The 24,721-nt window shown below is 36.0% G+C and overlaps 1 protein-coding gene across 4 annotated transcripts in view; it reads right to left on the bottom strand.

The window, feature by feature from the left end:
* The window catches only part of SLC9B1 (solute carrier family 9 member B1), a 98,272-nt gene that overhangs the window by 24,381 nt on the left and 49,170 nt on the right, over positions 1 to 24,721 (bottom strand). For all 4 annotated transcript variants that reach the window (XM_074396518.1, XM_074396515.1, XM_074396517.1 and 1 more), the window contains 4 exons: positions 21,170 to 21,340; positions 18,517 to 18,659; positions 17,066 to 17,193; positions 8,265 to 8,440 (listed from right to left, as the gene is read on the bottom strand). In XM_074396518.1, the coding sequence (XP_074252619.1) occupies positions 8,265 to 8,440; positions 17,066 to 17,193; positions 18,517 to 18,659; positions 21,170 to 21,340 (618 nt within the window). The remainder of the gene's footprint in view (positions 1 to 8,264; positions 8,441 to 17,065; positions 17,194 to 18,516; positions 18,660 to 21,169; positions 21,341 to 24,721) is intronic.

Consider the following 24,721-nt stretch of genomic DNA (forward strand, 5'->3'; position numbering starts at 1 on the left):
ACCTAATGACTAAATTAAAGGAGCAAAATAAATCTCCAGAAACCAACCCTAAAGAAGTGGATAACTGAATTACCTGGCAAAGAATCCAAGTTAACTCTCTTAAAGAAGCCCAATGACAACAAAAATAGACAACTAAATGAAATCAGTAAATAATTCATGAACAAAATGAAAATATTAACAAAGAGAAACTTAAAAAAAAAACAACTCTGGAGCAGAGGAATAATTGAATTGAAAAATTCGCTATAGGAAATCACCAACAGACTATGTAACTGTCCAATGGGTTCACCTTGCTTGCACCCTGCCTAGACAGAGCTTATTTACTAAGACAGAAGAATTGCAATGGTGAAAGAGTAACTCATGCAGAGCTGACTCTGCATGAGACTGGAGTTTTATTATTACTTAGTCTTCCCAAGCATTTGGGGATCAGAAGTTTTAAAGATAATTTGGTAGGTAGGGGCTTGGGAAGTGGGGAGTGCTGATTCAGTAGGTTGGAGATGAAATCATAGGGGGTTGAAATGATGTTTTCTTGCTGTCATCTGTTTGCGGGTGGGATGAAAGAACTGGTTGAGCCACATTACCAGTCTGGGTGGTGGTAGATGATTCATCCAGTGCAGGGTCTGCAAAATATCTCAAGCACTGATATTAGGTTTTACAATAGTGATGTTATCCCCAGGAGCAATTTGGGGAGGTTCAGACTCTTGGAGCCAGAGGCTGCATAACCCCTAAACTGTAATTTCTAATCCTGTAGGTAATTTGTTAATCCTGCAAAGGCAGACTGGTCCCTGGAAAGGGATCTTTTTTGGAAACAGCTATTAGCAACTTGGTTTCAGAGTCAAACCATGAACTGAATTCCTTCCCAAAGTTAGTTTATCCTACTCCAGGAATGAACAAGGACAGTTTAAATGTTAGAAGCCAGATGGAATTGATTAGGTCTGATCTCTTTCATTGTCATAATTTCTTCAGTTATAATTTTTGCAAAGGCAGTTTCAATCGCATCAAGCAGAAGAAATAATCAGTCAAACTGAAAACTGGTCATTTGAAATTATGGAGTCAGAGGAGCAAAAGGGAAAAGGAATGAAGAATGAAGAGAGCCTAAGAGACTTATAGAATGCCATCAAGTAGACCGATGTATGCATTATTAAAGTGCCAGAAGGAGAAGAGAAAAATAAAGGGTCAGAGAGCCAGTTAAAAAAAGTAATGACCAATAACTTCTCAATTTAAGGAAGGAAATGGACATACAAATCCAAGAAGCTCAAAGAACTCCAAGTTGGATAATTTGCAAAAGACCTACATGGAGACACATTATAATCAAACTGTCAAAAGTCAAAGACAAAGAGAGAATCCTGAAAGGAACAGAATAAAAGGAACTTTTCACATACAAGGGAGATGTCATATGGTTATCAGTGGAATTCTCATCAAGAACTCTAACAGGCCAGAGGAGAATGGGATGACATATTAAAAGGGCTGAAAAAAAATGTCAACAAAGAATAGTATAGCCAGTAAAACTGTACTTCAGAAATGAAGGACAAACAAAAACTTCCCCAGAGAAGTAAAAGTGAAGAAGTTCATCACCACTAGACCTACCTTACAAAAAATGTTAAAGCAAGTCCTTCAACTGGAAATGAAAAGGCATTGGATGGCAATACAAAATATAAACTTCTTTGGTAAAGGTAAATATATGAGTGAACACAGAATCCTGTAATACTGTAATGGTGGTAAGTAAAACACTTTTTTTCTTTACCTTTTCCTTTTTTCTTTTGAGACAGGGTCTGGCTCTGTTGTCCAGGCTGGAGTACAGTGGTTTGATCATGGCTCACTGCAGCCTTGCAGTCCTGGCCTAAAGCAGTTCTCCCACTTCAGCCTCCCAAGTGACTGCTGCTACAGACATGCACCATCACACTCTAATATTTTAAAGTTTTAGTAGAGACAAGATCTTGCTGGCCTCAAACTCCTAGGCTCAAGTGATCCTCCCATCTTGGCCTTCCAAAGTGCTGGGACTACAGGTGTGAGCCAGCACACCCAGTCTATAAATTACTTTTAATTGAAGCACAGACTTTAAATGGTAAAAGCATAACTTTATTAAATTATGTGAATGAATATACAATATAAAAATATGTATTGTGTGACATCGAAAAAGTGAGAAGGAGATGTAGAGTTTTTGTATGTGATTAAAGTTAAGTTGTTGTCAATTTAAAATAGATTGTTATAACTATGTTTTCATGTAATTCTACAGTAACTACAGATAAAAGACCTATAGAAGATACACAAATAAAAATGGGAAAGGAATCAAAGCATGTCCAAAAAAAGAAATCAATGAAACATAAAGGGAGGCAGGAAGAGAGGAAAAGAGGAACAAAATAGCTACAAGACATATAGAAAACAATTAACAAAATGACAATAGCAAACCCTTCCCTATCAGTAACTACTTTAAATGCAATAGATTAATTCTCCAATCAAAAGACAGAGATTGGTTGAATGGATTAAAAAAAAAAAAAAACAAGATCCAAATATATACTACATGCAAGAGACTCATTAGATCTAAAGACACACAAGGTTGAAAGTGAAAGGATGGAAAAAGATAGTCAGTGCAGATGGTAACCGAAAGAAAACAAGGATGGCCATCCTTAGACAAAATAGAGTTTAAATTAAATAGTATCACAAGTGACAAGGACATTACATAATAATAAAAGGGCCATTTGACCAAAAAGATACAGCAATTTTAAATATATATGCAACTAACAGTCCAACATCCAAATATATGAAGCTAGTAGACATAATTGAGGGGCGACATAGATAGCAACATCATAACAGAAAACTTCAATATTCCACTTTCTTTTTTTTGAGACAGAGTTTCACTCTTGTTACCCAGGCTGGAGTGCAATGGCACGATCTTGGCTCACCGCAACCTCTGCCTCCTGGGTTCAGGCAATTCTCCTGCCTCAGCCTCCTGAGTAGCTGGGATTACAGGCATGCACCACCATGCCCAGCTAATTTTTGTATTTTTAGTAGAGACGGGGTTTCACCATGTTGACCAGGATGGTCTCGATCTCTTGACCTCGTGATCCACCCGCCTCGGCCTCCCAAAGTGCTGGGATTACAGGCTTGAGCCACCGCACCCGGCTCAATATTCCACTTTCAATTATGGATAGTACAACCATACAGAAGATGAAATGGAAAACAGAGAACTTGAACATTATAAACCAATTGGACCTATCTGACATATACAGAACACTTCACCTAATAATAGCAAAATACACTTTCTTCTCAAGTACATACCAAGCCTTTTCCAGGACAGATGGCATGCTAGTCCACAAAACAGGTTTTTAAAAATTTAAGAAAACTAAACTTATACTAAGTATCTTTTCTGACTACAATGAAATGAAATAAGGAATTCATAGCAGAAGGAAAAAGGAAAAGTAATAAATACGTGGAAATTACAAAAATACACTTTCTTAAACAACTGATTGGCCTGTGTGGTTTATATTAATTGTTAGTTTGATTGAGGGATGCTTAGATGGCTGATGAAGCATTGTGTTTGGGTATATCTGTGAAGGTGCTGCTAGAGGAGAATGATGCATGAGTTAGTGGATTAGGAAAGAAAGACCGATCCTCAATGTGGGTGGGCATAATGCAATTGGTTGCAAGTGTGGCTAGAACAAAAAGGCGAAGAATAGGAACATTCTGCTTGCTTGGATTTCTTTTTTATGAACTCTCTGTCTTCTGGAGCAGTATGCCTTTTTCTCCTCTTGCCCTTGCACATCAAACTCTAGGTTCTTTGGCCTTTGGACCCTGGGACTTGATTCAGCAGCCTTTTGGGAACTCTCAGGCCTTTGGCCTCATACTAGTGACTACACTGTCAGCTTCTTTGGTTTTGAGACTTTCAGATTTGGACTGAGCCATGTCACTGGCTTCCTTGGGAGCCATGCTGTAGGTTTCTCTCATTTCCCAGCTTGTAGATGGCCTATTGTGGGACTGCCTTTGTAATCATATGAGCCAACTCTGTTTAATAAATTACCTTTCATATATATGTAAATATAGTCTCTTTTATATGCATGTATATGTGTCTATACCTATATCTATATTTCCTATTGGTTCTGACCCTCTGGAGAACCCTGGTTAATATATGATCAAAGAATAAGTCACAAGGAAAATTAGAAAATGTCTTGAGACAAATAAATTGAAAACACAACATTCCAAAGCTTCTGGAATGCAGCAAAATCAATATTAAGAGGATAGTTTATATATCTAACTACCTACATTAGAAAAGAAGAAAGATCTAAAATCAGCAACTTAACTTTATACCTGAAGGAACTAGAAAAAGAAGAACAAACTCAAGTCTATGTTAGCAGAAGGAAGAAAACAATAAAGTCTAGAGCAGAAGGCTGGGCATGGTGGCTGACACCTGTAATCCCAGCACTTTGAGAGGCCAAGGTGGGCAGATCACCTGAGGTCAGAAGTTCAAGACCAGCATGACCAACATGGAGAAACTGGGTTTCTATTAAAAAATACAAAATTAGCTTGGTGTGGTGGCGCATGTCTGTAATCTCAGCTACTCCAGATGTGAAGGCCGGAGAATCACTTGAACTGGGAGGCAGAGGTTGCAGTGAGCCGAGATCGTGCCATTGCACTCCAGCCTGAAAACAAGAGCAAAAATCCGTCTCAAAAAAACCAAAACAAACAAACAAAAACAAAAACAAAAGGCCTCTAGAGCAGAAATAAATAAAACAGAGAATAGAAAAAAAACCAGTAAAACTAGTAGTTTCAAAGTTCAACAAAATTGACAAATCATCAGCTAGGATACCTAAGAAAAAAATAAAGAAGACTCAACTTCTTTTAGAAACAAAAGAGGAGACATTGCAACAGATGTTACAGAAATAAAAAGAATTCTAACAGTCTACTATGAATGATTATATACTGACTAATTGGATAACCTCGGAGAAATGAACAAATTCCTAGTAACATGCAAGTTATCAAGACTAAGTCATAAAATAAAAAATCTGAATAGACTTATAACTAGTAACTGAACCAGGAATCAAAAACCTCCCAGCAAAGAAAAGCCCAGGACCAGATGACTTCACTGCAAAATTCTACGAAATATTTAAAGAATTAACACCAATTCCTAGCTGGGTGTGGTGACTCACATCTGTAATCCCAGCAATTTGGGAGGTCAAGGTGGAGGACTGCTTGAGTACAGGAGTTTGAGACCAACCCTGGGCAACATAGTGAGACCTCATCTCTACAAAAAAGAAAAAAAATTATCCGAGCATAGTGGTGTGTGCTTGTAGTCCCAGGTACTCAGGAGGCTGAGGTAGAAGGATTGCTTCAGCTTTGGAGGTTGAGGTTGCAGTGAGCCATGTTCGAGCACTGCATTCCAGCCTGGGTGACAAAGTGAGACCCTGTATCAGAAACAAACATACAAAAAACCCACTGATTCCTCTCAAACTCTTCTAAAAATTTGAAGAGGAGGAAATACTTCCAAACTCATTTTATGAAGCCAGTTTTACTCTGACATCAAATATAAACAAAGATACTATAAGAAAACTGCATACTAATATCTCTGATGAATATGCAAAACTCCTTAACACAATACTAGCAAATAGAATTCAACCACATATAAACAGTAGTAAACGGCATGAACAAAGTGAGATTTATCTCTGAAATGCAAAGTGATGCAAAATGATTTTTGTATGGGTTCACACAAAAATTATTCAGTGTAATACAGCACATTAACAGAGTGAAGGGCCAAAATCACATAATCATCTCATTTAATGCAGAAAAAGTATTTGACAAATCCAATACCCTTTTGTGATAAGAACACTCAATAAACTAGGAAGAGAAGCAAAATACCTCAACATGATAAAAGCCATATATGAAAAGCCATAGCCAACATCATACTCAATGGAGAAAAACTGAAAGCTTTCTTCCTAAGGTCAAGAACAAGGCAAGACTGTCCACTCTCTCTCTCCTTCTATTCTCAAGGTACTGGATTATCTTTCCCAGACTAATTAGGCAAGAAAAAGAAATAAAAGTCATCCAAATTGGAAAGAAAAAAAAAAAAAAGAAAATTATCTCTCTTTGCAGATGGTATAATCTTTTATGTAGAAAACCTTAAAATTTCCATAAAAAATATGAAGGTTAGGTACAAGTATTTCTTTATATGTTCAATCAAGTATTATTTTTTTAAATTAAGAAATATTTGTTTGAGATGGAGTCTCATTCTGTTGCCCAGGATGGAGTGCAGTAGCACAATCTTGGCTCACTACAGCCTCCACCTCACTATAGCCTCTGCCTCCTAGATTCAAGTGATTCTCCTGCCTCAGCCTCCTGAGTAGCTAGGATTATAGGTGCCCACCACCATGCCTGGCTAATTTTTGTATTTTTAGTAGAGATGGGGTTTCACCATGTTGGCCATACTGGTCCTGATCTCAAGTGATCTACCTTTCTCGGCCTCCCAAAGTGCTGGGATTACAGGCATGAGCCACTGTACCTGCCAATTTTTTAATTTTTAAAAATATTTTTATAGCAGCATGACTAAGTATTATTTTAATAGTAAATATTGGAGTCAACTTCAATTTTGAACAAGATAAGTAATTATGATGCAGCACATTGAACAGTCTTCCATTAAGCTAAACAACAATTAAAAATGATAGCAAAATGTATTTACTGAAAAGAAACATGTTTGTGATATACAGTTAAGCACAAAATAATTCAGGTTATAAGAACATATGGTCAAGATTCACTGATTTTTATAAGAATATTTGACAGATAGGGAGGGGGAGAAGGTAAGAGGAGGGGTGGGGAGGGGAAGGGAGGGGAAGAGTAGGACATTTGGGTGGATTTATATCAAAAGGTTCAGAAGGCAACGATTTTTTTTTTTTCTGGATGTGACTATTGCAGGTTTTATTTTTAACTTTCCCCCTTTTCCTTGTTTATTTATATTTTCTGATTTTAAGAGAAACGATATATATTACTTTTCAACTTAAAAATACTTTAGTGTTAGAAGTCCCGTTCAGGTGCCCCTCTCTTTTGAAAGAAAGCTGTTCTCTGGGCCAGGTGTGGTGGCTCACGCCCATAATCCCAGCACTTTGGGAGGCTGAGGTGGGAGGATCACCTGAGGTTGGGAGTTTGAGACCAGCCTGACCAACATGAAGAAACCTCTTCTTTACTAAAAATACAAAATCATCCAGGTGTGGTGGTACATGCCTGTAATCCCAGCTACTTGGGCTGAGGCAGGAAGAATCCCTTGGACCTGGGAGGTGGGGGTTTCAGTGAGCCGAGATTGCACCATTGTACTCTAGCCTGGGCAACAAGAGCAAAACTCTGTCTCAAAAAAAAAAAAAAAAAAAAAAAAAAAAAATTAGTGCTTCAATAATACAGAAGAAACTCAATTTCAAACATTGCAGATAATTAAAGCATTACTAACTGTGGAAATGTTTACTTTCACAATTTCTGTAGTGATATTTCAGATCCAATATCACCTTGGGAGTTAGAACTGGTGCAGGATCTTGTCCTAACACTACCAAAAAGGCATGTAGCTATCCCAGCTCTATATGTTTATGCTGTCTTATAATAGAGCAACTAGTTGTTTATTTGGATGGCCAAAAAGGCACATTTCAAAAATGCCTATTAAAATATTAGTAGTGCCGGGCACGGTGGCTCACGCCTGTAATCCCAACACTTTGGGAGGCTGAGGCAGGTGGATCACGAGGTCAAGAGATCGAGACCATCCTGGTCAACATGGTGAAACCCCGTCTCTACTAAAAATACAAAAAATTAGCTGGGCATGGTGGCGCATAATCCCAGCCACTCGGGAGGGTGAGGCAGGAGAATTGCCTGAACCCAGGAGGCGGAGGTTGTGGTGAGCCGAGATCGCACCATTGCACTCCAGCCTGGGTAACAAGAGCGAAACTCCGTCTCCAAAAAAAATAAAAAATATTAGTAGTACAAATAATAGTGTTGCTTATTTTTTTCTAATGAGAACTGATAAAATTCCAAAGCAACATAAACAGATAAATAGTAATAATATGGTTTAATCAAATTAATTGTAACATCATTATTAAAATGAGATTATGTATGTTAAGTAGTGGTATCTAAGCCACTGAAATATCTTCCTTGATCTAGCATGAATTTTCTATGGAGATTAAAAAGATGTAAAATTGAAAAGTCTTGGTTAATACATGAAGATGCAAAGCCAGAAACTCTGTTTAAAGAACTAACATAAAGGGTCATGAATGATCTGGTGGTTGTTACATTTTCTTGTTTACCCGTGGAAAAGACTATGCTCAAGCATGTATTGAATCCAGTGATAGCCAGAATGTCATCCATACTGCTAGCAGCCATTAGTAAGGTTGGAATGCCTTTGTTAATACCATATCCATTTTCTTGCAACAGCAACATGGAAGGGACAACAACAGCAGGAGAGACAGCACCTAGAACAAAACTGAAAGAAATACTGAAAATTAATTTTAAAGTATCTTTTAAATCAAATAGTGTTTTATAAGTACAAGTTATTTATAATAACTTTACTTTAGAAGAATTTCAAATTTGAGTGAATGCAATTTAATGTTTATAAAACTTTTCATGCATTGTTTAGTGCTGGCTAAAATGTTATACAGATATGGTTTAAAATGTTGGGCTGAGCATAGGTTGCAGCCTCTCCCTCGATTCCTAAATCCTTTGAAGTGAAGATGTAAAAGTAATAGAAAAATTCATAACCTAACTAGAAAGCAAAAGGTGAATCGTCAATGGACAGGAAACTAAATATATCCCAGGAAGATAAGAGACAGACAATTTAGGATTGAAAAAAGGAAACCATAAACCAAAATGTGTGTAAGTAAGATTGCTTCAAAAGATATGTGTGCTTCTAAAAGTACTCCAAACCCTGAAATGGCAGATTCTGGGAGCAAGAGAGACCTTTGGGGAAACCAAATTGTTGATTATTTGGAGTATCACTGTAAGAATAGCCAGAAAAATCTTCCTTCCACACATTTCCTACTTCTTGAGTAAGTAAGGAATGAAGGAACAGAGATGTCTGCCCCAAAAAACAAGTGTGGCCATCTAAGTTATAAAGGCAAATGAGAAAATTTCTGGAGTGGGTGACGACACCCATGAGGAATGGAGAGACTCCTACTCAGATTACCTTCTGTTGGCATATCTTAATCAGAATTTGCCTCATCTCTTCTACATTTATTTTATAAAGGCTGAAGTATATCCTGTGTAGAAATGCTCTTGGTGTTCCTGCCAGAACCCATTTACGAGGTCAGTGAACAGCTGCTGCTTGTTGGCTGCTAACATCTGCAGGTTTCTAGAACCCTTGCCCTGCTGACAAGCACCTACTTGGGTATACTAGGGAGGTTTTGCACTCCTCTACCTTCCCTCCAGACAGCATCTGCCAATGACTGACTGATGTGAGGGTATAATCATTTTGCCCATTTGCTTCTGGCTATACAACCTCTATGGTGCAATTTATGCCACAGATTTCCCTGTGGATTCAAGAAGACACTAGTCTTCTCTAAGACCACATATCAGCCTAGTTCAGTGATTCCTGAACTCTGCTGCACATTGTAATCACCTGCTGTATTATTTTTCTCATTTTGCTTAACAAACCATTCTTAAACACAGGAGCTTCAAACAACAAATATTTATTGTCTAGTGAGTTCTGTGGGTCAGGAATGTGGATATGGCTTAGCTGTATGCGTTGACTTAAGTTTTCTCATGAGGCAGGTGGGGGTGGGAGAAGATCTGCTTCCAAGTTTACTCATGTAGCTATTGCAAGCTGTTAATGGCCACCACAAAAATACATTTAAGTACATAGACCATCGACACTGTAAAGCAATTACATAATCAAGTCTATGTAATAACCAGCTAACAGCATAATGATAGGACCAAATCCATAAATATCAATATTAACTTTGAATGTAAACAGCCTGAATGCCTCACTTAAAAGTCACAGAGTGGCAAGTTGGATAAAGAAGCAAAGCCCAGCTGTATTGTGCTGTCAAGAGACCATCTCATATGCAACAACATGCATTGGCTCAAAGTAAAGGGATGGAAAAAATCTACCAAGTAAATGCAAAACAAAAAAGGGTAGCATTGTTATTTTAATTTCAGGGAAAACAGATTTTAAACCAACAACAATAAAAAAAGACAAAGAAGGGCACTACCTAATGATAAATGGTTTAATTCAACAAGAAGAATTAATTGTCTGAAAAATATATGTGCCCCAAACTGAAATATTCATATTCATAAGATGAGTTCATAGACCCCTATAAAGAGACTTAGATAACCGGAGAATAATAGTGGGAGACTTACTGATAGTACTAGATAGATCATGAGACAGAAAATGAACAAAGATATTCAGGACCTTAAGTCAACACTTGGCTAAATGGATCTAATAGCCATCTACAGAACTCTCCACCCAACAACCACAGAATATATATTCCTCTCACCTGTACCTGGCATATACTGTAAAACTGACCACACTAAAAACCATAAATTTATTTTCAACAAATTAAAAAAACCCTGAAATCATACCAACCACACTGTTGGACTGCACAGTGCAATAAAAATATAAATCAACACTAAGAAGAACTCTCAAAACCATACAATCACACTGAAATTAAACAACCTGTGCCTTAATAACTTTTGGGGAAACAATAAAATTAAGGCAGAAACCAAGAAATTCTTTGAAGCTGGTTAAAACAAAGATACAACATACTAGACTCTCTAAGACACAGGCAAAGCAGTGTTAAGGGAAAAGTTTAGTGCTAAATGCCCACATTGAAAAGTTAGAAAGATCTTAAATTAACAACCTAACATCACACCTAGAGAAAATAGAAAATCAACAGGAAACCAACCCAAAGTTAGCAGAAGAAAAGAAATAATCAAACCAGAGCAGAATGGAATGAAATCGAGTAATGAAAATCCATACAAAAGATAAATAAAACTAAAAGCTGTTTCTCTGAAAAAATAAATAAATTTGACAGGTCACTAACTAGACCAATAAAGGGGGGAAAAAAAGAGAAGATCTAAAAAACACATTCAGAAATGACAAAAGTGGACATTATTGCCAATCACACAGAAATACAAAAAACTTTCAGACATTATTATGAACACCTTTATGCAAACAAAGTAGAACACCTACAAGAAATGGGTAAATTTCTGGAAACACAAACTCTCAAGATTAAACTAGAAAGAAATTGAAACCCTGAACAAAGCAATAATGAGTTCTGAAACTGAATGAGTAATAAAAAGTCGCTGATACCTCTCTAATTCATTTTATGAAGCCTGCATCATTTAGATATGAAAACCTGGCAGAGACACAACAAAAAAAGAAAACTTCAGGCCAATACAAGGCAACTGAATCCAGCAGCACATCAAAAAGTTAGTCCACTATGGTTAAGTAAACTTTATCCCTGGGATGCAAGTTTAGTTCAACATATACAAATAAACACATGTAATTCATCATATAAACAGAAGTAAAAATAAAAACATCCCTTCATGATATAAACCCTAAACAAATGAGATACTGAAGGAGCATACCTCTAAATAATTAGAGCCGTCTATGACAAACCCATAGCCAAGATCATACTGAATGGGAAAAAGCTGGAATATTCCCTTCGAGAACTGAAACAAAACAAAGATGCCCACTTTCACTACCCCTATTCAACATAGTGCTGGAAGTCTTACCCAGAGCAGTCAGGCAAGAGAAAGAAACATAGACATCTAGGTAGGAAAAGTGGAAGTCAAATTGTGCCTTTTCATAGATGAAACGCTTTATACCAAGAAAACCCCTTAGCAGCCTCTCAAAAGCTCCTAGATCTGACAAACGACTTCAGCAAAGTTTCAGGTTACAAAAATCAGTGTACAAAATCTGTAGCATTTCTATGCACCAACAACATCCAAGCTGAGAACCAAATCAAGAATGCAGTCCCATTCAAAATAGCCACAAAAAACCCACAAAATACCTTGGCATACAACTAAGCAGTGAGGTGAAAGATCTCTACAATGAAAAATTACAAACCATTGCTCAAAGAAATCAGAGACAACACAAACAAAAGGAAAACATTCCATGATCACAGATAGGAAGAAGCAATATTATTAAAATGGCCATACTGCACAAGGCTGTTTACAGAGTCAATGCTACGCCTATCGTACTACCAATGACATTTTTCACTGAATTAAAAAAAGCATTCTAAAATTCATTTGAAGTCAAAAAAGAGCACAAATAGCCAAAACAATCCTAAGCAAAAAGTACAAAGTCTAAAGTGTCACACTGCCTGACTCTGAACTATACTACAATGCTTCAGTAACCAAAACAGCATGGTACTGGAACAAAAACAGACACAGAGCCATGAAACAGGTTACAGAACCCAGAAATAAAGCTGCACACCTATAGCCATCTGCTCTTCTACAAATTTGACAAAAACAAGCAATGGGGAAAGGAATCCCTATTCAGAAATTGTTCTGGGATAACTCGCTAGCCATATGCAGAAAATTGAAACTGGACTCCATACATTTCACAGTTTACAAAAATCAACTTAAGATGGATTAAAGACTTAAAATGTGGCTGGGCGTGGTGCTCACGCCTGTAATCCCAGCACTTTGGGAGGCCAAGGCAGTGGATAATGAGGTCAAGAGATCAAGACCATCTTGGCCAACATGGTGAAAGCTCACCTCTACTAAAAATACAAAAATTAGCTGGGTGTGGTGGTGCGTGCCTGTAGTCACAGCTACTTAAGAGGCTGAGGCAGGAGAATCATTTGAACCCGGGAGGTGGAGGTTGCAGTGGGCTGAGATTGGGCCACTGCATTCAAGCAACAGAGTGAGACTCCATCTCAAAAAAAATTCTTAAAATGTAAAGCCAAACTATAAAAATCATGGAATATATCCTAGGAAATACCATTCTGGACACAGGCCATTCTGGACATATCCTAGAAATTTTAATTCTGGAAAACATTTTATGATGAAGATGCCAAAAGCAATTGCAACAAAAACAAAAATTGACAAATGGGACCTAATTAAACTAAAGAGCTTCTGCACAGCAAAAGAAATAATCAGCAAACAACCTGCAGAATGGGAGAAAATATTTGTGAACCATGCAGTCAACAAAAGTCTAACATCCAGAATCCAAAAAGAACTTAGAAAAATTAGCAAGCAAAAACCTAACAGCCCATTAACTGGGCAAAGGACAGGACCAGACACTTCTCAGAAGGAGAAAAACACGTGGCCAAGAAGCATATGAAAAAATATTCAACATCACTGATCACTAGAGAAATGCAAAACAAATTACAATGAGATACAATCTCACAAGAGGCAGAATGACTATTATTAAAAAGTCAAAAAGTAACAGATGCTGGCGAGCTTGGGGAGCTACTCCTAGGTCTTTTGGAGGCTGAAGCACATAAGAATTGTTTGAACCTGGGAGGCAGAGGTTGCAGTGAGGTGAGATTGGGCCACTGTACTCTAGCCTGGGCAACAGAGCAAGACTCTATATCAAAAAAAAAAAAAAAAAAAAAAAAAAAAAAGAAAGAAAGAAAAAAAAAGAAAAACAAAAAAAACAAACACAAACAAAAAGCACACAAAAATTACATAATCACCAAACATATATAGAAAAAGCATTTGACAAAATTTAGCATTCCCTTATGGTTAAAACTCTCAGCAAAGTTGGCATAGAAGGGACATACCTTAGGTAATAAAAGTCATCTATGAAAAACCCACAGCCAACATTATACTGAATGGGGAAAAGATGAAAGCATTCCCCCCAAGAACTGGAACAAGACAAGCATGCCTACTTTCACCACTTCTATTCAACACAGAAGTCCTAGCCAGAGCAATCAGGCAAGAGAAAGAAATAAAGGGCATCCAAATCAGTAAAGAGGAAGTCAAACTATTGCTGTTCATGATGATATAATTGTATAACTAGAAAAGCCAGAAGACTCATCCAAAAAGCTCCTAGATCTGATAAATGAATTCAGTAAAGTTTCAGGATACAAAATCAATGTACACAGACCAGTAGCACTGGTATACACTGATGGTGACTGAACTGAGAATTAAATCAAGATCTCAACCTCTTTTACAACAGTTGCAAAACAAAACAAAAACAAAGAAAAAAATCCCAAACAAACAAACTTAGGAATATACCTGACCAAGGAGGTGGAAGACCTCTACAATGAAAACTACAAACACTGAAGAAAGAAATCATAGATTACACAAACAAACAGAAACACATCACATGCTCATGGATGGGTAGAATCAATATTGTGAAAATGACTATACTGCCAAAAGCAATCTACATCGTCATGCTTCCCCAAACTAAAAAAGGTAATCCTAAAATTCATGCGGAACCCAAAAGTAGCCTACATATCCAAAGCAAGACTAAGCAAGAAGAACAAATGTGGATGCATCACATTACTTGACTTCAAACGATACTATAAGGCTATAATCACAAACGCAGCATAATACTGGTATAAAAATAGGCACACAGACCAACAGAAGAGAATAGAGAACCAGGAAATAAAGCTAACTGATTTTTAACAAAGGAAACAAAAACATAAAGTAGGGAAAGGACACCCTATTCAACAAATGGTGCTAGGATAATTGGTAAGCCACATGTAGAAGAATAAAACTGGATCGTCATCTCTCACCTTATGCAAAAATCAACTCACGATGGATCAAAGACTTAAATCTAAGACCTGAAACCATAAAAATTACAGAAGGTAACATTGGAAATACCCTTCCAGTCACTGGCTTAGGCAAAGACTTCATGACCAAGAACCCAAAAAAGCAAAGGAAACAAAAACAAAGATAAATAGATGGGACTTAATTAAACTAAAAAGTTTCTGCACAGCAAAAAAAAAAAAAAAAAAAAAAAAAAAAAAAAAAAAAAAAATACAGAGTAAAAAGACAATCTATAGAGTGGGAAAAAATCTTTATAAACTATGCATTCAATAAAGCACTAATATCCAGAATCTATAAAGAACTCAAACAAATCAGCAAGAAGAAAACAAATTATCCTATCAAAAAGTGGGCTAAGGATATGAATAGACAATTCCCAAAAGAAGATATACAAATGGCCAAGAAACATGAAAAAATACTTAACATTACTAATTATCAGGGAAATACAAATCAAAACCACAATGCAATAACATCTTATTCCTCCAAGAATAGCCATAATCAAAAAATAAAAAATAAATGTTGCCATGATGTGTTAAAAAGGGAACACTTTTACACTGCTGGGGGGAATGTAAACTGGTACAATCATATGGACAAGAGTATGGAGATTCATTAAATAATTAAAAGTAGATCTACCATTTGATCCAGCAGTCCCTCTACTGGGTATCTACCCAGAAGAAAAGAAGTCATATGAAAAAACACTAGCACACACATGTTTATTGCAGCACAATTTGCAATTGCAAAATTTGGAACTAGCCCAAATGCCCATCAATCAATGAATGGATACAGAAAATATTATATATATACATATATATACATATACAGAAAATATTATATATATACACTACTCAGCCATAAAAAGGAGTGAAATAATGGCGTTCACAGCAACCTGGAAGGAATTGGAGACCATTATTTTAAGTGAAGTAATTCAGGAATGAAAAATCAAACATTGTATGTTCTGACTCATAAGTGGGAGTTGTGCTATGAGGATGCAAAAGCATAATAATGATAGAATGAACTTTGGGGACTTGGGAGGAAAAGGCGGGAGGGGGTAAGGGATAAAAGATTACATCTTGGGTGCAGTGTACACTGCTGCGGTGATCGTTGCACCAAAATCTCAGATTCTCCAAAATTACCACTAAAAATCTTTTCCGTGTAACCAAATACCAAGACGTGGAATCAACCTAAATGCCATCAATGGTGAACTGGATAAATAAAATGTGGCACAAATACACCACAGAATAATACAGAGCCATAAGAAAGAATGAGATCATGTCCTTTGCAGCAACATGGATGGAGTGAGGCCATTATCCTAAGTGAATTAACACAAGAGCAGGAAAGCAAATATCCCATATTCTCACTTATAAGTGGGAGCTAAACACTGAGTACACATGGACAGAAAGAAGGGAACAATTGTCACTAGGTGAATTTGAGAGTGGATGGTGGAGGGTGGAAGGAGGGTGAGGATAGAAAAACTACCTATTGAGTGTTATTACCTGGGTGACAAAACAATCTGCACTCCAAACCCCTGTGACATGTAATTTATCCATATAAAAAACCTGCTCATGTACCCCTTGAACCTAAAATAAAAACTGAAGAAGGATAAAACTCCTAAGAGTTGTCACTTTGGGTAGAGGTATGGGTATTATGATTTGAAGGCATAGTCAGAGGTCATTTCTCCTTTATTTATAAAGTTCTAATTTTTAAAAGAAAATTGCATTTGGGTATTTTATCATAAACATTAATTTAAAAATTCACTGGATTTCTTAGTAACTATGTAATGGATGAACTTTGCTATGAGTGTCATTGGAATGGATAAGCAGAGACAAAAGTTAATGAATTGAAAAATGAAAAGGAGTTAGGATCTAGAGACAGTAATTACAGACTTATTTTGAGGAATTCAAATGTAAGGCAAATGGATGGTAGATAAAGATAGATGGGGCACTGGATATATGGCAAGAGTTTTTCTTTGCTTGTTTTCTTTAAAATGAGAAAGTTCATATTTATACACCTGTGTTTATATAAAATGTTTCTCAAATATATATATACACATACACATATATGAAATGTGCAACTGTATTTACATATAGTTATGAGGAAGAGGCCATTAGATAGATTAAAACATACAGATATGTTATAATACAGATGAAAAGGAATAAACTGATCATGTGAATATTATTGATGATATACATTTAGAGGACATGAATGTTTGTTAAAAATCTGATACAATTTGGGACATGGCTCTGCTTTTAATCAACAGGTTTCCAAGGTTTTCAACACTGTGAAAAGAATTTTAATAGAGCTTTTCTATAAACCATTCTGAATATTTTAACAATTTTAACCAAGCATCCTTAATTGAATATTTTCATTTAAAAAATGAGAAAGAAATTACCCTAATAGAAATGCCCATTGCCAGGGAAATTTCATAATGAAGTGGGAAAAAACAGCGGCTGCACTTGCCTCTATAAGGCATGGACCTACTGCCAATCTGAAACAAACTCCCTTCAATTGCTTCAAAGCCTAAAATACAAAAGAGTCATACTTAGATACATTTACAATGGCCAATAAGAAAATTATGTAAACAAATATCAAAATATAAAGTTTTTTTCATGAGAAGCTTTCACTAAATGAAATCTCATTTCAACATACAGTCCCATTAGACTTGGAACATATAAAATTATATTTTATATGTCATCATAGATTGGATTATAAACAATTTCGTCTCATAAAATATTATTGTATTTTAATTATTAAAAGATCAATTTTACTATGATTAAATAGCTATTTGTACCTTCCTTAACTTTCTTAATCAATAGTATAATGATAGTGACCTATTAGTGTTTTCTCATCAGTTAACTTTTAGAGATGAACTGTTTGATTAACTTAATAATTATAAATAGAATCCCAACATGCCAAAGAAAATCACTTAAAAACTGCATAATTAATTTTAAAAGGGAGAACTTTTCAATTTTCTCCTTGGTTCCTACTTTCTACTGGAAAATATAATCTCATTGGCTATAATTGTTTATGCTCTTGAGATATTTCTATTAAAGCATATTTGGCACATTTATTTGAGTAACTATCATACTGATGAATAGTCATCTTCTTAAAGATGGGATTTATGGTCCCTAGATTGTAATATTTTAAGAAATACTTTAAAAGATTAGATTTTACAATAATACAAAGATAATCAGGAACATAATTCTGTGGAGAAAATGTCATGAAAAAAAATTACTGAAATCCTTACCTTCCCTAAAAAAAGAAAAAGACTTCTATAAGATTTTTCTTATCCTATGTTAACTGAAAAGTACATAGTTCTCCATAGAAGAGCTTCCCAAATAACATAGTGGCTACATAAGAGACATTGATCTCTGTGCAAATGATTAAAGGTGATTTCTAATAAAGACTTTACAACACAGTCAGTTCAGTTCTCTTCATATCAGTGATAATGGTGGCTAAAAATAGAACTTAAAGTGCCATTATTTCTACAGTCTTTTTCTCCTTTTTATTTATTTATTTTTTTTGGAGACGGAGTCTCTCGCTCTGTTATCCAGGCTGGAGTGCAGTAGCACTATCTCAGCTCACTACAACCTCTGTCACCCAGGTTCAAGCAATTCTTTTGCCTCAGCCTCCCAAGTAGCTGGGATTACAGGTGCATGCCACCAACCTGGCTAATTTTTGTGGATTACAGGCAGGATCCACCTCACCTTCCTTTTTTTCTTTATCTTAGGTTTGTTTACAGACTCCTCTTGGAACAAGTAAATAAAATTTTTGCCTCTTTTTCTTTCCCACCATCCTCAAAATTTTGAAATAAGCTTACTCAATTTATAATTGTAAATCTACCTGTGGATTAAGTCCAAGTCCAGCTCGTATTAGAATAACAGTAAGGGCAATGTTTCTTAAAACTGAAGACAACGTGCTATCGACATGGACATGTTTACTGATGAATGGAACATTCCTAATCATAAAACCAGCCAGCAACATCCCTTAAAAGAAAGAAAATAAAGATACATATTCAGTTCATTTTTCTGAGAAAGAAAACAGAAATGTTTAATGTCTTTCCTAATACACCACATCTCTCATTTTTATTTTGGTAAAGGGCAGGTTACAAGCAAGTAGAGAAGGCAGCATGAATAAAGAAATGGCAATAAGAAACAATACATCTAAATGGGGTTCAACAAGTAATTTAGTGTTGGTGTAACATACAGGGCAAGGAAAGGAGGGAGGAGAATGAAATTGGAGGGCCAGATCATCGAAAGGTCTCCCCCATCTTTGGCAAAATAAGGTTTTAGGCAGAAAGTAACACAATGAGTATTGCGTTTTTTTATGTGAGGGACTTGGTGAATTATCTTACTTGTTTTTATAAATCTTTCTAAAATGTATATAGAGCTCACATTTATTTCATTGTTTAGTACTGGAAGTGTTTTGGGTTTATCCAGTTAGGGATAAAACTGGAGACAGAGATTAATTTGAAGACTCTGTCACAGTCCATGCAAAAGTTGGAAACAAATAGCCTAAGCCAGAGCAAAAGAGAAAGTCTGGAGAGGAGAAAATTGATTCAATAAATACTTAGAAGCTGCTGCAAGAAAACTGTGGATACAGAAAGGACAGCAGAGATAAGATGTATAGATTATCTCTACTGACAGTGTACTGAATATATATTTATTTTTTAGGACAAGGTCTCATTCTGATGCCCAAGGTGGAGTGCAGTGATGCAAACATGGCTCACTGCAGGCTTAAACTTCTGAGCTCGTTATCCTCTTCCCTTAGCCTCCTGAGTAGCTGAGACTCAGACGCATTTTTAAGTTTTTGTAAAGACGAGTTCTGCTATGTTGCCCAGGCTGGTTTTGAACTCCTGGGCTCAGGCGATCCTCCTGCCTTGGCCTCCCAAAGTGCTAAGATTATGGGCATGAGCCACTGTGCCTGGCCCACTGTACTGAATATTTACATATGTTTGAATACAGTAAGTTCTCACTTAACATTTACAGGTTATTGGAAATGACCTATAAAACAAAACCAATTTTATCATAGGCTAATTGATACAAACAAGAGTCAATTTCCTATAGAATATTTCTGGTCACAAAACATCACCAAACTTCTAAATACAGACACAAAACACTTCCAGTACTAAACAATGAAATAAATGTGAGCTCTATATACATTTTAGAAAGATTTATAAAAACAAGTAAGATAATTACTTACCTGATTTTTGGTGAATCCATGAGTGATCATGGTTATAGCGGTGACAGTTAACATCAAAGAATAAATGTTTCCAAAGAGAAAATTGTAAGGAGCACCTCCTCTCATCATGCAGTTCAAAAACAATTACAAATATTGTAGGCTGGCAGACAGCTTTCATATCACATTGTTTATTGTCATGCATTTGTATTGTAGTTATTCCTTTATTCATTATACAATCCACTTATTCTAGTTCAGGTTCACAGGTGGCTGAAACTTACTCCAAGAAATCAAGGAAGAGGAATTCCTCCCTAATGCAGTCTATGAATCCAGTATTACCATTACATCAAAATCAGGCAAAGCCACACACACATACACACACACACACACACGCACTACTGTCCAATATCCCTCATGAACATAGATGCAAAAATTCTCAACTAGCAAACTGAATTCAGCAGTACATCAAAAACATAATACATTACAGTTAAATGAGTTTTACTCCAGAAATACAAGGATGGTTCAACATATGAATCATTGTACCATAAAGACACATACATGCATACATTCATTGTACCACTACTCATAATAACAAAGACATGGAATCAACCTAAATGACTAAATAAAGAAAACATGGTACATATACACCATGGAATACCACGCAGTCTTAAAAAAGAATAACATCAGGTCCTTTGCAGCAACATGGATAGAGCTGAAGACCATTATCCTAAGTGAAATAACTCAGAAACAGAAAAATTCAATATCACATGTTCTCACTTGGAAGTGGGAGGTAAACGATGGGTACACATGGTTATAAAGACGGAAATAATAGACACTGGGGAGTCCAACAGGAGAGAGGGTTGAAAGGTTAAGGCTGAAAAATTACCTATTGGGTACAGTAGTCACTATTTGGTGATGGGTTCACTAGAGTCCAAACCTCACCATTATGCAATATATCCATGTACCAAACCTGCATATGTACCCTGTGAATCTAAAATTTTTTAAAATTCTATTAAACAATATAGCAACAGGAATAATATACTAAAGATATTAAGTTTATTTTAAAGATAAATTTTGGATAAAACCTGTGTGTGTATATACATAGACAGAGAGAGAAATAAATACACCTATTAAAGGAGCTGCGCGCGCACACACACACACACACACACACACACACACACAGTAAATACATATATGAAGAAACTATAAAAAACATACTACATTGAAATATTTCTGAATTATATCTAATTTAACAAGAAAATTTTCAAAGTTTGCATATAGTTAATAATAAAGAAAAGAGAGCTAATTATATACTTACCAAGAAGAGGTGGAAGTGGAGGCACTAAAGGTATTCTAATGAGTTCTACAAATTTTCCCCCAATAATGGCGCTATAAAAAATAATTAACAATCCAAACAAATTTCCACCAGGGAGAGCTTCTGAGCCTAAGATTGACCAGGTCATACACCAAATCGTAATGAGTATAACTCCTGAAATACAAAAAAAGACTACAGCTATATATCTACATGACATAGATATACACAAAGGATCAATTCTCTTTTATCATATATACTAATAGCCAGTTCTGTAAAATGATACATGATGTAGACCAACATTGCTTACTAGTTTGGTGAAAGAGATATCTGCTTAACATATATTCCAAATAACCTGTCAATTTATGAGACAGGTTTTAAACAAAATGTGTTTATTTTAAAAAGAAATGATACATCATTTAAGACAAAATGATACATATATTTAAGAAGAAATGATACATATATTCCAAATAACCTATCAATTTATGAGATAGGTTTTAAATAAAGTGTTTTTATTTTAAAAATATTTAAAACCTATATGTGGACCAGGTGCAGTGGCTCATGCCTTTAATCCCAGCACTTTGGGAGGCCGAGGTAGGAGTATCACCTGAGGTCAGGAGTTTGAAACCAGCCTGGCCAACATAGTGAAACCCCGTCTCTTCTAAAAATACAAAAATAAACCAGGTGCGGTGGTGCATGCTTGTAATTCCAGCTACTTGGGAGGCTGCGGCAGGAGAATCACTTGAACCTGGGAGGCAGATGTTGCAGTGAGCCAAGATCATGCCACTGCACTCCAGCCTGGGTGACAAAGCGAGACTCAGTCTCAAAAATAAATAAATAAACAGGCTGGGCGCGGTGGCTCACACCTGTAATCCCAGCACTTTGGGAGGCCGAGGCGGGTGGATCACGAGGTCAAGAGACCCAGACCATTATGGTCAACATGGTGAAACCCCGTCTCTACTGAAAATACAAAAATTAGCTGGGCATGGTGGCGCACGCCTGTAGTCTCAGCTACTCGGGAGGCTGAGGCAGAAGAATTGCTTGAACCCAGGAGGCGGAGGTTGCAGTGAGCCAAGATCACGCCATTGCACTCCAGCCTGGGTAACAAGAGCAAAACTCTGTCTAAAAAATAAATAAATAAATAAAATAAAAATAAAACCTATATATGAACTCTTGAAAATGCTAACCATTTTAATATATGACAGTTAAAAACATCATGCCAATATGATGAGATTTACTTCATCTTATATTTTAAGATAGCTTTTCCATCAGGATGGAAAATAAGAGGATGACTGGCTGTGATAAGAATTCACAACCTATTGAAGATTATAGTGTCAGGGTGGCAAATCATTTAACAGGAACATACTAAATCTTTGTATTGGAAGGATAAATCAATTGATATTTGACATAAATGTATTAGAGGAGGTACTGGCTGGAATAAATGAACTGAGATGGGAATAAATATAAAGTATCTTAGATTATGTGTAGGAAGTAGAAGTAGATAAGATTCGTAGCACAAGTTATTAGACATCTTGCTTCTGGCAACTAGGCGCTACTCACAGGAAATCCATAGGTTTCTGTAAAGGACAGACAATGACATGTTAAATTTCCATATGCCAATTAAATGGCTATCTTTATTTATTATGAATCCTAATTGCTAATGCTTTTAATGTTCTTGAACAGCTTACATGCATTTTTTAGCTATGACCCCTTTTTTGGCTTTATAGAAATAGTCAGAGTAAAAGAGGATTTTGACTCACTCCAGGCAGAAAGTTAGAACAAGGTTTCTTTCCTCCTCCTCTCTGATTATTGTCATCCTGCAAAACTGGAAGCCTTGGAAAGCTAAACTCTTGCTAAAAGAATGAACCAGTCCAGGCACGTTGGTTCACTCTTATAATCCCAGCACTTTGGGAGGCTGAAGCGGGTGGATCATCTAAAGTCAGGAGTTCCAGACAAGCCTGCAACATGGCAAAACCCTGTCTCTACTAAAAATACAAAAAATAGCTAGTTGTGGTGGAACATGCTTGTAATCCCAGCTTCTTGGGAGGCTGAGGCAGGAGAATCACTTGAATCCAGGAGGTGGAGGTTGCAGTGAGCCAAGATGGCACTACTGCACTCTAGCTGGGCAACAAGAGTGAAACTCTGTCGAAAAAAAAAAGTATGAACCAGAAAATGTCATCCTACTAACAAATTGAGAAGACAAAGCAGTTTGCCTTAGCTGGTCTCTGGGTGGCAAAGTCGTTTTTAAGAATTTATATGTAAAACTGGCTTCAATAAACTTGTGTTTAGGGCTTAAATTTACATTATATGCACAGGTTAGGGATCCCAAAGTCCTAAACCTACCATAAAAGTGTCCCTGCATAGAAGTATCCCTACAACACTTAGTAGATGTGTTCTTTGAATTAGCAAATTCAAAAAATCTATAATAGACACTCCTGATCCCAGACTGCATGAAGTCTCAAAGGTAAAGCCAAGTGAATCTGAACTTCAGAAGAAATCTTCCATGAGGAAAAATTAACAGATACAACAAAGAATGGGATTAGATGTCTAAAAACCTCAGCTAATAAAACCACTAGACAGACACTATAAAATACATATTTTCAAAGGGAAGAGAGACAATTTTTAAAAATTGGAGACATGAGAAGAAAATATTACTTGAAAGCATTGTAAAATAATTAAATACAATGCATAAGAAAGAAACTTTAAAAGTTACTTAACCAAAAAAACCCATTAAGTACCCCAAATAGCAGTGTACAAATGGCTGAAGAGAGAAACATAGCAAAGTGATAGAAATTACTTCAGAGTATAGCATAAAAAAAAAACAAGATGGAAAATGAGAGATTTAGATTATGAAAAAAGATCTAAAACACAACTAATATACAAAATTAACTATGGCTTTTATTGATTTGGACACAGGAAGTCAAATGAGTTTTAATTAGGATTAAGGAAAAATAGGTAATTAGATAAAATGTTGAGAAACTATAGACTACCAAAGACAAAAATAAAATCTTAAACGTTTAGTCTAGATGGAGAAAGACAGATTAATCATAATGAATAAACAATAGAGCAGATTCTCAAATCTTAATAGCAACAATAGAAGATGGAAGATAATGAAAGTCTTCAAAGTACAGAGATAAAAAAATCTATTCAATGTGGAATTCTGTAGCCAGTTAACTGTCACTCAAACTAAAGACAAATGAAATATATTGTCAAAAAAAATACATTTAACAACACATGCCATTTTTCACTGGGGAAAAAATCTAGCGAAAGATACACTTTAGAAATATGACATAGAACCAAAACAGAAGGAACAATGTGCAAAGAAACTGGTAAAATGTAGGTTAGTTTAAACAAGTATTGGTTATGTGATGCATTACTAATGAAAATTGTTAATCAGAGGATGCAAAGATAAGATTGGGAGGTGACATGAGGAATAAAGATAAGGTTAGGAGGTGACATAAGGTTGGCGATTTATTTCCACACCAAAACTCCCCGCTAAAGTTGCACAAAATACCAAAAAACAATCATTTCAGGACCCTGAAGACTAATCAAAGGCAG

Source organism: Saimiri boliviensis, chromosome 3, assembly GCF_048565385.1.
Source record: "Saimiri boliviensis isolate mSaiBol1 chromosome 3, mSaiBol1.pri, whole genome shotgun sequence".
NCBI classification, from domain to species: Eukaryota; Metazoa; Chordata; class Mammalia; order Primates; family Cebidae; genus Saimiri; species Saimiri boliviensis.